The 15,938-nt window shown below is 44.6% G+C and overlaps 1 protein-coding gene across 1 annotated transcript in view; it reads right to left on the bottom strand.

Annotated features, from left to right (window-relative positions):
* Positions 1 to 7,106: 7,106 nt before the first annotated feature.
* LOC131415203 (O-acyltransferase like protein-like) overlaps positions 7,107 to 15,938 on the bottom strand; it is a 69,217-nt gene continuing 60,385 nt past the window's right edge. Inside the window, 3 exon segments of the mRNA XM_058556619.1 lie at positions 7,107 to 7,214; positions 8,094 to 8,236; positions 13,241 to 13,427. Coding sequence (XP_058412602.1) covers positions 7,107 to 7,214; positions 8,094 to 8,236; positions 13,241 to 13,427 — 438 coding nt within the window.

Below are 15,938 nucleotides of genomic sequence, written 5' to 3'. Positions count from 1 at the left end.
GTGGCTAAAAGTGCAAGCACTGGACTCAAAATACTTGGGCTTATATCTTGGTGCCCCTGCCTGGCTGTGGCCTTGGGCAAATGACTTCTCTCTGTGCCTCAGTTTCTTCATGTGAAAATGAAGATGAGAATAGTATTGAGCTCAGAGCGCTGTGTTAGGATTAAATGCCTTGGTGTCCGCGACGTGCTTAGAACAGTACATGGCGTGTAATGAGCCCTCAATAAATACAGCTATTATTGTCTTTCAAATCTCAGTTTAAGGCTAGTTTCTCAGAAATTCCATCTCTGGCCTCCCACTTGGGGTCAGGCTTTCACAGTTCTCCCCTAAGTTATAATTCGCTATTTGTGGTGTGGTTTACTATTACCCTCACCCAGGACACTCTGAGATCAAAGAGAGAAGGAATTGCATCTGTGTTTGTCAACATTGCATTCCCAGTGCTTAGCATGGGTCTGGCACAGAGCGGGGGCAAATCCACATGTGTTGAACATACAAAGGAATGGGTGAGTGTATGCGTGAGTGCCCATCTGTGTCTATGAATGAGGGAGGCTGCCTGCAGAGCCAGTGCCCCCAGATCCCTTGATGAACTCACTCTGGAAGAGATCTTTGGCCAAAGGATACCTGCTGCCTTGAAAAACTGACTATGGCTCTTAAAGGGAGCCCATTAGGGACCCTTTCAAGCATAAAAACTCACTTTGAGCCAGGACCGTGCACGTCTTGGAGAAGTTGCTGTTCCGTGCACATGAGTGTCATAAATTCAGACTCTGTGATGTAAATCAAATCCTATCATTCATCGAGGCCAGTGGTTCAAAAACACGCTTACTCCTTAGAAAACTTTGGAAAGTTTTGAGAAAAGTACAGATTACTGAGTCCCACCCAGCCTGCAAATCCCCAGGAGTTTATCCTGGAACTTATATTTTTTAAAAGCTCCTCAGGTGATTTTGCTGCAAGCAGCCTGCACAGACCAGCATTTGAGACCCTCTAATCTTGTCAGTATATAGAGAAAGAAACAGAGGCATACTGACGCCATATCAAGATATGGTGAACAACGAAGTTAACTGATAACATTAAAAAAATATAGCGTGCCTTTCGAAACTGCACAAAACACAACTAATACATGTTAGGGTTCACTAGCGTGGAAATGGGGCCTGGCAGCACCTCCTCCCGATTTCTATTGTGGTTAGAGCAAATATTAGGTCGTGTGGCTGACTCAGTCAAGTTTCTTCTTGTAGGCTTGGCTGGGGCATATTTGCCAAGTTCAACACAGAATGAGCCGGTGTTACCTGTCTAAGTGCTGACACCCCCAGACACAGGGCTCAGTCCCTCACACACAGGGGCTTTGCACCTGAGTGTTCCTAGTTTGTGTGAACACGGCAATCATCACCATTGTTCTCTACCTCAGAGTGTCTCAACCCGGGCACTGCTGACACTATGGGCACTCTCACTTTTATTAGATAATTCTTTGATGGGGGAGGGGGTAGCCATCCTGTGCACTTAGGATGTTTAGCAGCATCCATGGCTTCTACCCACTAAAGAACAACAAAAGTGTCTGCAGATATTGCCAAATCTCCTCAGGAGGGGCAAAGTCACCCCCTCCCCCACTGAGAACTGCTCTAACCTTATAAATCCACCTTACAAAGAGCTCAAAGAATTTGCAGCATGAGATCAGGAATTTTCACTGGAGCTTCTTTCCCCCATGGAGAAAATATAAAAGAATATTTCTATGAATTTCATCAACAAGACCCAAAAGCACAAACCAAAAGGAAAGGGCTGATAATTTTGCCTGCATTAAAATGTGAAACATTCATAGGGAAAACATCGTACACGAAGCTACCACAGACTGGGAGAAAGTATTTGCAAGACAAATAATCCACAAAGGATTAGTCTTCAGAATACATAAGGGACATCTCAGAATCAATAATAAAAAGACAAACACTCGGGCCCGGCCCGGTGGCACAAGTGGTTAAGTGCGCGCGCTCTGCTGCGGCGGCCTGGGGTTCCCCGGTTCGGATCGTGTACCAACGCACTGTTTGGCAAGCCATGCTGTGACGGCGTCCCATATAAAGTGGAGGAAGATGGGCACGGATGTTAGCACAGGGCCAGTCTTCCTCAGCAAAAAAAAGACAAACACCCAACAGAAGAATGGGCAAAGGATATGATGGGCAGTCCACAAGGGGAAACCCGAAGTGGCCAATACACACATGGAAAATGCTCAACTCCATCGGTAGACAGGGAAATGTAAATGGAAGTGATCAGATACTAACTTATACTCATCAGGGATTTAACAGTAAATTAACAGGTTGGTAGTACCAAGTGTTGGGGAGGGTCTTGAGTAATAGCATCTACTCCCATATACCTCTACTGGAGGTGTAAATTTGGAAAATCACTTTAGAAATCAGGTAAGGTTGAATATACACACACCCTATAACCTTGCAGTTACTCTCCTGACCATATACCCTGGAAACCAACACATCTCCATGAGAAACACATACAGGGAGCATGTTACAACCACGTCTGCAATAATGAAAAACTGGAAACAAACCAAATGTCTACCTGCCAACTGGTGAATGGATAAACATTTAAGGCACATGTGCACTCAACGGAACACCATGACCACTGAAAATGAATGGGCTAACTAGGTGGACTACGTTTAATGGAGAAAATCATATTTTGAAAGAATGTTGCAGTATGGATCCAATTATATATTGCTTAAAAACAAAGAAAATACTACATAGTATTTATAGACATATGCATATTATTAGTAAAAATATAAAAACATGATCGAAACTTGGATGAGAAGAAAGAAGCAAATGGGATGCAGGGAGGTCTACAATTGTGCTTACAATGTTTTATTTTGTTAAACAAACCAAAAAAAAATACATCCAAAGGAAAAATGGCAAAATGTTAACCTATGTTTATCAGGAGTTATGGATATGTGGGGTACCAATTGTTTCATTTTTTAGACTTATTTGAATATTTGAAATATTTTATATTTTTAAAAATTAAACATTTAAAAATAAATACATCAGGAAAAGGCAAAACTACATGGATGGGAAACAGATGGTTGCTAAAGGCTGGGGGTGGGAATAGAGGTTGACTATAAAGGAGCCCCAGAAATTCTGAGGGGTGATGAAATTCTATATCTTGCTTATGGTGGTGGTTACACAACTGGACGCATTTGTCAAAACTCACAGAAGTGTACACTTTTAATATGGTGCATTTTATTGTATATAAATTATGCCTTAATAAAAAATAAATAAATATCATCTAATAATGGTAGGACAACTCCAAATAACATCGTACTCTCACAAGACTGAAGGAGGGCAGGACAAGAAGGACTTGCTCCTTGATGCCTACCCCTCCCTCCTTCAGCAAAGAAAATCTTTCCCAGAAGTCCCCAGCACACTTATCCTTATGTCTCATTGGTCAGAGCTGGGTCACATGACCACGCTTGGACCAATCATCAGCAAAGGCACAGAGGAGGACAAAATTGGTTTATACTAAATATGAGTCTTTCCCTCCGTCTGGGATGTTGATACTGGAACAACATCAGAGTTTGTTTAGCAAGAGAGAAGGGGACTCGAATGTGGATAGGCCACCAAAAGTGGCTGCCTCTCAGCCTATATTAGCACAGCATTGATTTAAATCCCACTTGGGGTCTGGGGACTAAAGTTCTAAAGATTTCTCACGCCTTCAAGTGCGGTGGGGCTTTGCAACTTTGAGCTTCATGGAAAGGGGTCTGGTTGGGCCATTTGAGGAGTAGATTCTTATAAAATTGAGCATATCTGAGACCTGGTTGAGAGAGGCCTGCCCATCTGTATGAGGAACCTCCTGAAAAAGAACTCGTCTAAAGGAAGAAGGGGTTGATTCCATCTCTGTGTCAACTGACTTTATTTAACAGCTACGTGTGCCAGTCATGGTGGTCAGGGCTAAAGACATGGAGAACAGGACAAATGTAGAGAGGAAGCAATTGTCCCTCAGGTCACTCTCCATCCCAGCGCCCACAGACTCATAGTGCATCTAAGGGAGATGGAGCTCTATTAGGGTGAAGAAAACCTGCAAGAGCAGTTGCTATAAAAACACGACGAGCACGCAGGAGCACTGCATCAGAGCACAGGGCACAGATGGCACAAGTGGCACAGAGGGGACTTATCTGCTTGTGGCATTTGTGGACACCGTTTGTGCTCTGAATAGACACAGTGGCCCGAGCACCCAACCAGCCCAGCCTACATCCTCCCAGAGAAGTAACTGGAGGAGGCAGCATGCTCTGGAGAGTGGAGTGGGGATGTCAGAGCGTGTAGGAGGCACTGGCCCCCGCCCGCAGATCCGAGCAGCTCTGATGGCAAGGCAGAGCTCTGAGAAGAGCCAGCTCCAGAAAAAGGAAGAAAGGAAATAGCAGAGTCCAGGTGTTCACAAGACAAGCGAGACAGCCTTGGACACTCCCAAAACCAGGCAGGAGGAATTTAAGGAGGGCTGAAGTTCCTTTAGATCCGCTGGAGATGATTCTATACTGTGATGCGACCTATTTTTAGGTCGCATGTGAGGCTGGTATGTGGGGATGAAACACGGACTTCAGAATTTAGGAAGAATCAGAGGAGGCACCCACCAATTGACGCTTACTCTTCTCTCATCCTGCTGCCTCTAGAAACTGGCTTGACTTTATTATTATATAAACTTCAAGCATATACAAAAATGGAGAAAATAGTACAATGTGGTCCCATGTACCTATCGCCCAAGCTTCCAAAATTATCACTATATGGCCAATCTTGTTTCATCTATCTCACTTCCTCCTGATATTATTTTGAGGTAAATACCAGATTTTATATCATTTTGTCCATAAATATTTCAGTATGCATCTAACAGATAAGGACTCTTTTTAAAAGAACATAACCGCAATACCATTATCACTTTTAAAAATTAATAAGTCCTTAATATCATCAAATACCCAGGCAGTGTTCAAATGTCAATTGTCTCATAAATGTCATATACTTTTTTACAGTTTGTTTCAGGATCCAAATAATGTCCACACATTCTATAAATCGTGAACTTCTAGGGAATTATGGTTGAAACAAAAGCCAGAACAAAATTGGACTGCTATATCCCTACTTTATGTTTTATGAAATTGCAATAGTGGGGAGGGTATTTTTTTCCTTATTAAAAAAAAAAACTTTCAAAGGTTATGTTAGTAACTGGAAAGCTATTTCCAAGGCCCCCAGGCTTCTAGCCTCATAAAGCACTAGGCAATTTCACTGCCCCACAGTGTTGGCAGGCGAGTCATTTCCCAGTGGGGTCTGTCTGGATTGTAGTGTTCCTCCCGTAAGAGCCACTCGCCCTCAAGCTCTCCTCTGAGGCCTAATTAAGGCCGAGAGTTCAGGTGCTGAATCAGCCACCAGGGGGCTCCCGAGGAACTCGATGAACTTCGGAGTTATTCAAAAAGCCGACTTGGTGCGTTTTATTACAGGCTAAACATGCTACGGTGGGACTTGTCTCCTCACTCAGGTCAGATTCTGCCACAGAAGAGAACAGACCTCAGGGAGGTGTGGCTTGTTGCCCAGGGCTGGCTGGAAAAGGACAAAGTGAGCTGTCACTTGCCTTGTCCAAGGATCTGAGATTTGCAGCCCTCGCCACCTCTCAGTGGTCTTCCTTGCAGATCCACTTGAGGCAAAGAGAGGATACACAGATGGCCATTCCATACCTCACGACTGTTAACAAACCCTTCAACTGTTAAGTACACAGAGTGTTATTATAAGCACGTTAGACATATGTTTACGTGTATGTAGGGATGGTTAACATGAAATTATACTCCCAGGAAGGAACACAAGCCTGAGAACCTGGACATCCAGATTCTCCATTTGGCCTTACAGATCTCTCCCCATCTCTAGGCCTCACTGCTGGAAACTGACGGAGTCAGGAGAGAAGCCACTCGCTAGGGTCTCTTCCTTCTGTTGGGAGTTTTTGTTGAGGAACTATATTAGTTTGCTAAGGCTGTGATTACAAAGAACCACAACTGGCTGGCTTGAAACAACAGAAATGTATCATCTCACTATTCTGGAAGGCTAGAAGTCTTAAGTCAAGATGTCTGATGGAGCTGGACCAGTGGCGCAGGTGGTTAAGGTGGCGCGCTCTGCTGCGGTGGCCCGGGGTTCACCGGTTTGGATCCCAGTGCGCACCGACGCACTGCTTGGCAAGCCATGCTGTGGCAGAGACACATATAAAGTGGAGGAAGATGGGCATGGATGTTAGCCAGGGCCAGTCTTCCTCAGCAAAAAAGGATTCTTCTAGCTCCTGGTGTTTGCCAGCAATCCTTGGTGTTCCTTGGCTTGTAGATGGCCATCTTCTCCCTGTATGTCTTCACATCACCTTCCCTCTGTGTACATCTGTCTCCATGTCCAGATTTCTTCCTTGTATAAGGACACAGTCATATTGGATTAGGGCCACACCCGCATGATTTTAACTTGATTACCTCTGTAAAGAACCCATCCCCAAATAAGATCAAATAAGGTCACATCCTAGGATACTAGTGGATTAGGACTTCATATCTTTTTCAGGGGATACAATTCAACTCATAGGAGGGACCACTTTGTAGAAAAGATAATGTGTGGAAGGCTTGTAATGACAAACCCATGAATTGTGCACGCTAGTGGGTCATACCATCCTGAGAGTCCAAGATAAAGTTACAAATCTACAAAGGTATCATAATAACAGAGAAACAATTACGATGTGGAAAACTACATACTGTGATTTTTAATGAGAAAAGTGAACATTATAACCCAAATTACATTAAATTCACTACATTTGATGTGTTCCTATGATCATTGATATAGAAAATAAATACAGGATGAGACCAAAAATATCTTATTTTTTTTCCTGAAAAGGTATATCAGAGGGTGATTATTATGCTACTAAGAAGATTATCGAAGAACTCTTTTACATAGTAAACACAGAGAACTTGTCTATCTTAAACATTCATAAAATCAGATTCACACCCCTTTTCAGGAACACAGGCATTTTTTACACAAATGAGGCCACCCCTGCTTTGCCTCATCACCACCAACGAAGGGCCATCCACTCTTTGGGGCTTTACCTGACCGTTCATGGCCCTGCAGGCATCATCCCAGAAGGCATGCCTTCAGGTCCTGACATGGTTTCTCAATGAACAGCCTCAGGGCCAGCCCAGTGATGAAGGTCAGCAAGCAGTGTCCAGAGAAAAGATAGAACTCGAGAGAAAGAGGGGCATAGTGGCCACAATCTTACTACAAGCTTCCTATTGTGTTTAGATCTTAAAATGTACCATCCTGGGCCGTCCCCGTGGCTTAGCAGCTAAGTGCGTGCGCTCCACCACTGGCGGCCCGGGTTCGGATCCCGGGCGCGCACCGACGCACCGCTTCTCCGGCCATGCTGAGGCCGCGTCCCACATACAGCAACTAGAAGGATGTGCAACTATGACACACAACTATCTCCTGGGGCTTTGGGGAGAAAAAGGAGGAGGATTGGCAATAGATGTTAGCTCAGAGCTGGTCTTCCTCAGCGAAAAGAGGAGGATTAGTGTGGATGTTAGCTCAGGGCTGATCTTCCTCACACACACACAAAAAAGTACCATCCTGGCTGTGTGAAAAGGATCTGTAAGACAAACAGCTCTAAACATTAAAAACAAAATAAATAGGGGCCGGCCCGGTGGCGCAGGCGGTTGGGTGCGCGCGCTCCGCTGCGGCGGCCCGGGGTTTGCTGGTTCGGATCCCGGGCGTGCACCGAGGTACTGCTTGGTAAGCCATGCTGTGGCGGCGTCCCATATAAAGTGGAGGAAGATGGGCACCGATGTTAGCCCAGGGCCGTCTTCCTCAGCAAAAAAGAAGAGGAGGATTGGCGGATGTTAGCTCAGGGCTGATCTCCTCACAAAAAAAAAAAAAAAAAAAAAACAAAATAAATAAAGATATTACCCTGTGCTGAAGCCCTCCCTCAAATAAAACAAAGAACAATAGGTTCTTAATTAAAAAAAGAAACAAAACTGGCTTCTAACAAAGCCAGTAGGTTGCTTTGTTGCTCCAGAGGAGAAGAAAACGTGGTGCGGCCACAGAGCTGAGAGGGGGCTGCCTCACCGTGTTGGTGTCGGTGTAGTGAAGCAGCGTTTCCTGAGGGCCGTTGCAGAGGACCATGCGGAAGGGGTGCACCAAGCAGCAAGTGTAACTGATGCTGCCCAGGAAATTCCAGATGGTGCAAGAAAGCAGCCGGTTTACCAGACCTGGAGGGAACGGGCACCAACTCATGGAGCCGCAAGCCCCTCTCTGGGCCTGTGAAGACACCGTGTCATTACCAATTCCTCTGCATTCTGCACCTAAGTCTGTGAACTTCTTTTAAGAAGGTCTTTATTCATTATAATTTTTAAGAGAATGCGTCAAAAAAAAAAAAAAGAAACCTTCCCATTGCAGGTGAAAAAATGAGAGATGCTAATGTTGAGTTTACAGTCAGTTTACTTCCTTAGTGTGGTTTCAACTCCAGAGCACAAAACATTCCACAAGTAAAACAAGGCGCGAAGTCGTTTCACTAACCTGGGATCTGGTTCAAGATGCAGCCACGGGAGCTGCCGGGCCTTGGGACAGATGAGGCGGTTCACATCGCGGGCCTCAGACTCTTCATCTGGTATTGAGGGCCTGACATTTGATTAACTTCTAGGTCCCTTTCAGGACAAATATTCTGTAACGTGGTGTATCTTCTAGAACTGTACTCTCCCATGGGATAGCCGCTAGCCACTGTGGCTGTTTACTTAATTAATTAAAATTAAATAGAGTGAGAAATCCCTCTCTGAATAGGACTTATTGCTATCTGTAGTGGGTTGAATGATGGTCTCCCAAAAGGTATGGCCCCCTGGAACCTCAGAATGTGGAATAATTATTTGGAATAAGGGTCTTTGCAGATGTAATTAAGGAAAAGAACTCGAGATGAGGTCATCCTGGATTAGGGGAGGCCCTAAATCCAAAGACAAGTGTCCTTATAAGAGACAGAAAAGGAGACACAAACACAAGAAGAGACACAAGGGAAAGGGCCATGTGGAGATGGAGGCAGAGATTGGAGTGATGCACCTACGAGCCAAGGAGCACCAAGGCTTCCAACAGCCACCAGGAGCTAGGAGAGAGGATGGAACATATTCCCTCTCAGAGCTTCCAGAAGGACCTTGCCAACACCTTGATTTTGGATTTCTAGCCTCCAGAACTTAGAGAATCAATTTCTATTGTTTCAAGCCACAAAAAAATGAAAAGACTTTTGTTTCTCCTTTGCACAGTCTCATCTCAAGTGTTCAGTAGTGTATCACTGTTTGCTCAGTTGCTCAGGATGAAATCTTCGAACCCATCCCAGACTCCTTTCTTTCTCTCGAACTCCACAGAGTGCTGTCAATTTATCTTAAAAATATATCTCAAATCAGATCATTTCTCACCACCTCCTCTGCTAACACTCTCATCGAATCCTCCATCTCCTCTTCCGTGGACTTCTACGGTAGCTTCCAAATGGATCTATGGGTTTCTCTGCATTCATTCTTGCCACCCTATAGTCCCCATGCAACGTCCAGTGTAATCTTTTAAAGTCACAAATCAGATTATGTCACACGGCATTTAGAATAAAATCAAATTCTTCCCCATGCCCTTGAAGGCCCTGCATGACCTGGCTGCTTCCCTCCTCTCTGTCCACATTCCCATCTCTCTCCCCCCCGACCCTTGACTCCTCTCTCACTGGCCTTCTTGCTAGTCCTCCCACCCACTAAGCTCATTCCCGTCTAGAGACCTCTCCCTTCGTACCACACATTTGCAAATGCTCCCCTTCTCCAGTTACCCTCTGACTCCTGCTTTATTTTTACTCACTGTATGTATCTGCATCTGCAATCATATTATAAATGTACTTAATATGGCTCTGGATTCCTTTCCTGTGGCTGCTCTAACAAGTTATACCTACATGGTGGCTTGAAACAACAGATATTGATTCTCTCATCATTCTGGAGACCAGAAGTCCAAAATCAGTATCACTGGCCAAAATTGAAGTGTTGGCAGGGTCACATTCTCTCTGGTGGCTCCAGGGGAGAACCCATTCCTCTTTAGCTTCTGGTAGCTTCCAGCATCCCTTGATTTGTGGCCACATCACTCCAATCAATGCCAGCATTTTCAAATCTCTCTCTGCTCTATCTTCATATTGTTGTCTCCTCCATGTGTCGTCAGATCTCCCTCTGCCCACCTCTTATAAGGATACACATGATTGCATTTAAGGCCCACCACCCAGATAATCCAAGATAATCTCTCCATCTCAAGATCCTTGACTTAACCACCTCTACAGGGTCCCAGGGATTAGTACCTTGCATCTCTGGGGAGCATTATTCAGCCTACTAGAGTCTCCTGGTCTCTCCACTTCTCCTACCCCATTGTAATCTCCTAAAAGAGAGGAATTTTTTTCTTGTCTATTGCTATATCCCCTGCATCTAGAAGAGTGCTTGGCATAGAGCAAGCATTCAGTATTTTATGGAATCGAGTGAATATACAGAGATGGACTCATAGACAAAAGATGTATTTGCCCCCAAGTGAATGCCCAATGATAAGATGAACCAAGACTGTGGAACGAACAAAACAGTTGTAGGAAAAGTCAGCAAAGAGCCCGTGTCATACAGGTAAATTAAACACAAGAGAACATGCCCTACAGCAAACAACACCGTGTTCACGTTGTGAGCTACAATTGGTTCCAGCCAACTACTGATCACATTAAATTAATGTTAATTCAGATTTTATTGGTTTTATAGTTTATGGTTACTTTATAAATTTGTTTTGGCTAAGTATATGTGCTATTAGCATAAAATTTGTATCTAGGTTTATGTTTGTTCCTGTTTAGGTAAAATGAGAATTAAAATAATTTAAGCCAATACTAAGGATCCAAAAGAATTCTTATTCCTTTAGAATGGGCCCATCTGTTACTAAAGTTTGAGGACCATTGCTGTAGGTGACAGGGCACCACTGAAAGGTTTTAACTAAAAGAGTAACATGGTCAGAAAATGACTCTGGCAACTAAATGGAATACGACTTTGAACAGAACAAGACCAGCTGGGTCTACTTTGGCACTGACTGAAGATGATGGAAAAGACTATTTGAGCCATCAAGATCCCTTCTCACCTTGGGAGCCTCCATTAAACACTTCTTCAGATATTCTTTAATACATATACTTTTCTAAAGGTCATCAGGTGGACACATATTTTCTAAACATTTATCTAACCCATCATCTCCTAGATTCACCTACTAATCAACCTTGATATCTTACAAATAGTGTTGGAGATACAGACCTAGAACATCAGTGGCACCTGTAACTGTGATTGGCCAATGATGTCACACCTTTGAAGGATAAATTGCTCAAGAATAAACTGAACGGTTTGTTCGTCACCTGGATTAAGAGGTATCATCCGTATTCAGACCACTGATTGACAGCATTTACTGTCTCCACTGTAATAATAACGCTGCAAATTTGTTTAATCTTCTAACTTAACCTAAGTCACCCCTCTCTAATCAAGATGTGCATTAGCTGGTTATTCTTGACGCCGCAGGACTTTTCACCTTAGACAGGAATACTGTGACGTTTGCCACCACATCATAGGCTGCCTGTGCCAGGCCGGGGGAGTAGTTGCTTATGTTCTGAGGCTCTGTTGACAGTTCAGGGTCATCATCACCAGGTGGGGGCAGTGTTAGGGCGTGGTCCTGTGATCCAAACAGCCACCCACATATCCACATACATCAGTCGGAGAGAATGCAGCCCATTTCTTCTTTAACGTCATTTCTCCATATAAGAGAACGCTTTTAAAATTAAAATAATTGGGCCTGACCCCATGGCCAAGTGGTTAAAGTTCCACACGTTCTGCTTCAGCAGCCCAGGTTCTCGGGTGTGGATCCCAGGCACGGACCTACTCCACTCGTCAGCCACGCTGTGGCAGTGTCCCACATACAAAAAAATAGAGGAAGATTGGCACAAATGTTAGCTCTGGGTGAATCTTCCTCAAGCAAAAAGAGGAAGATTGGCAACAGATGTTAGCTCAGAGCGAATCTTCCTCACCAAAAAAGAAAATAATAATTAAAATAATTCATTTTAATTATAATTGAATTCTAATTTCTTTAAAGAACAAATCGCTCACCATCAAAGACTCTAAAATTCCAGAACAATTTGAATAATCAAACATCTAGGGGGGTGCTATCGCACAGAAAAGAGGAGTGCAGGCTTTCGGCTTTGCACTTGGCCCTGGGTTCACGTTCTTGCTCAACCACTAACCAGCTGTGACCTTCACGTGTTGCTTCATCTCCAGGCACCGGTTTTCTCTTTGAGAAACACAGCTAATTATAGCTCTACCTACAGGGGTGTGGCCGGGTTACCTGGGATCAGATGGGGGAAGTTCTCCACAGGGCCTGGCGTGAATGTGTGCTCAGTCAGCACAAGTTGTTATGATCACTTTGTTATTTTCCTCCTTAAACCATGATTTCCAACCCGCTTTGCTGAGGTTAACAGGTTTGTGTTCACAGGTCAAGGTTTAAGCAAATCATCCTGATTGCTTCCCTAGGGTGTAAAGTGGTCAGGCCTCCACCTGGCTCTAGTTCCATTGCTCTGGGGCCTCTGGGCATGTGAGGCCAGAACCTTTCTGGATGATTCCTGCCAGCCTTTCTCCTGTCATTTGCTGACACCTCAGGCACCCAGTTCCTACCTCATGCCAAATAAGAAAGGAAAAAAAAAAGGCAGGTGACTTGAATAAACATTTCTAATCTGGAGAAGACCCTTCTCTTCCCATTTAAGCCCTTTTTCTACTTGACCCCCTGAACATTGAAGGCCGGGCTCAGCAGAAACAGTTTCCTCAGTTTTCAAAGGGCTAGGGAATTTGGCAACTATTCAGTCTCCACCCTCAGATGAGGAACCCGAGGCCCAGGGTGGGTGTGACCAGGACTCTTGTCCCCGGCACTGGGATTTTTCTTCTGACTACATAAGAACCCTGCCTGAGTTCTCTTCCAACTTCCAAACTAGCTTCATTGGAGAGGCTGCACGTTTTTCTTTCAGAACCTGCATTTGTACATAAACCAATGTAAAAATCTAAAACAGATATGTGGGATGTTTTCCCCAAGGACATAGACAGATTGATGTTTTTGAGTCAATATCAGTCATTCATCAGGAAATAAAAGCCCCTCTGTGTACCCTGTGTTTTCACATTTGTCGCCTTCAACGGACTAGCCCGTGAGCATTGTACCTCCATAGCCTTCCTGATAGGCAAACACGACCCAGCCCACGGCCGCTGCCCACAGGGTCTGGTGGAGCGCCTGGTAGAGAGCAGCGGCAGCTGAAGAGGTGGCGGAGGTGTCGTCCACTGCGTACACCACAGCGACCACCACGAACAGGGTTGACAGGGAGCAAATCCACCCCAGCAGAGCCTGCACCTACGGGGAAAGGAAAGGCGCCACTCATAGCCCATTAGGGCCACTGTGTATTTACTTCCTTTTACACTAACTTACTTTTTTGGTGTTATTACTGTCACTTTAGGTGTCTATTTGTAAACTTCAATCAGTGTCCAAATTTGACTAAAAAAGAAGGTTCAGATTAGTGGTTACAAGGGTTTAGAGTTGGGGTGGGGTGGGGGACAGTGGGGTGTGTGACTATAAAGAGGTGGCACAAGGGAGATCTTTTTAGTGACAGGGGAGTTCTGTACCTCAGTTGTGGTAGTGGTTACACAAATCTACACACAAAACTATACACACACACAAATGAGTGCACATAAAACTGTGGATCTAAGGTCTATGGATTGTGCCAACATCAATTTCTTGGTTGTGATAATGTACCATGGTTATGTAACATGTTACCAGTCGGGGAACCTGGGTCAAGGGTACACAAGACCTCCTATACTATTTTTGTAACTTGCCGTGAATCTCGAATCATTTTTATTTTTTTTATTTTTTATTTTTTAATTTTTTGTTTATTGCAGTAACATTGGTTTATAACATTGTATAAATTTCTGGTGTACATCATTGTACTTCTATTTCTGCATAGATTACATCATGTTCACCACCAAAATACTAATTACAACCCATCACCACACACATATACTGAATTATCCCTTTCACCCTCCTCCCTCCCCCCTTCCCCTCTGGTAACCACCAATCCAATCTCTGTCCCTATGTGTTTGTTTATTGTTGTTATTATCTACTACTTGATGAAGGAAATCATACGGTATTTGACCTTCTCCCTCTGACTTATTTCACTTTGCATCATACCCTCAATGTCCATCCATGTTGTCACAAATCATTTTTAAATGAAAGTTAAAAGAAAAGATAATGCTCTAACCCACTCCCACTGCTCCTAACCTTCCATTCTGTTCCTTAACTGAATGAGGCTCCTTGACTTGTTCTGCCCTCTCCACAAATGTGAGGGCCCCAGGCCCACAGCCCCTACCTGGGCTGCACCCTAGTCGCCAGCGACACAAAATGGAGGAAGGAATGGGAGAATGGAGAAGTTTTCAGTTCAAAGAAAAGCCCCATGAGTTAAATTCTATTTCTGGGCTCAGTTCAAGATCTTAGATCTTATGTCACCTTACTTGACCTTTTTAGACTCAGACCTCTCTTCCAAGGACCTCTCTTGCTTCTCTCTTCTAGTTCTCAAGATGCTGTGATGACACCTACAGTGAACTGAACTAGCATCTTTTTTTTTTTAAAGATTTTATTTATTTATTTTTTCCCCCCAAAGCCCCAGTAGATAGTTGTATGTCATAGCTGCACATCCTTCTAGTTGCTGTATGTGGGACGCGGCCTCAGCATGGCCGCAGAAGTGGTGCGTCGCTGCGCGCCCGGGATCCGAACCCGGGCCGCCAGCAGCGGAGCGTGCGCACTTAACCGCTAAGCCATGGGGACGGCCCTGAACTAGCATCTTATCATTCCACCCTCTTGTCTCTGAAGAGAAGCTCTCCCCTTCCTGGGTCTCAGGTTTCTGCTCTAGGTTCTGCCTACAGGGGAGGAAAGGTATTTCCTCAGAGGCTGTCCTCCAGCCCCCTCTTTTAGCCTAGGATCCCCTTCACTCTTTTACTAATAATGCACACTGCCTTATCTCATGCCTAGCACCTGGCATACGCCCCGGCTGCCTCTAGCTTAGACTCTTCCTTATTTTCTGGCTTCTAAAGATTTGCATTTGGTCTGCCCATCCTTTCTCCACCGTTTCTCCAGCTCAGCTTGACTTGTGTTCTAGCTCCCTGCTCTCTGGTCCTGACCCAGCCCTCAGAGTGGTTCCCAAATGCTCTGTCTTCATCTTAGGTTTTGCCCTTTGCTCGCACCCATTTTCTTCCTAGGCACCCATGTAACATGGACGACACCAAAGCAAAATCTTTAATGGCACTCTGTTGCCACTAACTGTACAACTGCATTGTGCATTTTCAGGGGAATATCATAACTGCAACCTACAGAAAAAGTCACATAGCGCTTGTATATCCATTCCTTCCAATTAAGCCCTAGCTCCTGTTCCTGCCGTGAGCAACACAAGATTTTCCAGGGACCAAGTCCTCTTCTCTGGAATATCTAGGAGAGGTACCCACAAGACCTAGGCAAACAAAGGTAGAGCCTAGCAGAGGGGATTTGGGGCCAGCATTGTACCCTAATAGTGCAAGGAAATTCCCGGCCCTTCTTCCATTGGGAAGAAAATTATCCTTCATTCATTTATTGAGTGCCTTCAGTGCGTCAGGATTTCAGAACCGGGCGCTGGGGATTCAGAGGTGAGTAAGACATGTTCTGCCCTCGAAGTCTTGTGGGTAAATGGAAGCCACATGAAAAGCTTTTGCACAGTTCAAGGCTAAGGCCAAGGTAGTATATTAAATAGATTGCCCCAAGGGTGGATTTGAGCTCGACAAGACTGGAGGCAAGAAAACTAGTAAAGTTCCAGTGAGAGGTGAGAAGAGCTACAACAAGGTC

The sequence above is a fragment of the Diceros bicornis genome, chromosome 16 (assembly GCF_020826845.1).
Source record: "Diceros bicornis minor isolate mBicDic1 chromosome 16, mDicBic1.mat.cur, whole genome shotgun sequence".
In the NCBI taxonomy this organism is placed as follows: Eukaryota; Metazoa; Chordata; class Mammalia; order Perissodactyla; family Rhinocerotidae; genus Diceros; species Diceros bicornis.
The sequence above is the reverse complement of the archived record's forward strand: the minus strand, read 5'-3'. Positions and strand labels throughout refer to the sequence as shown.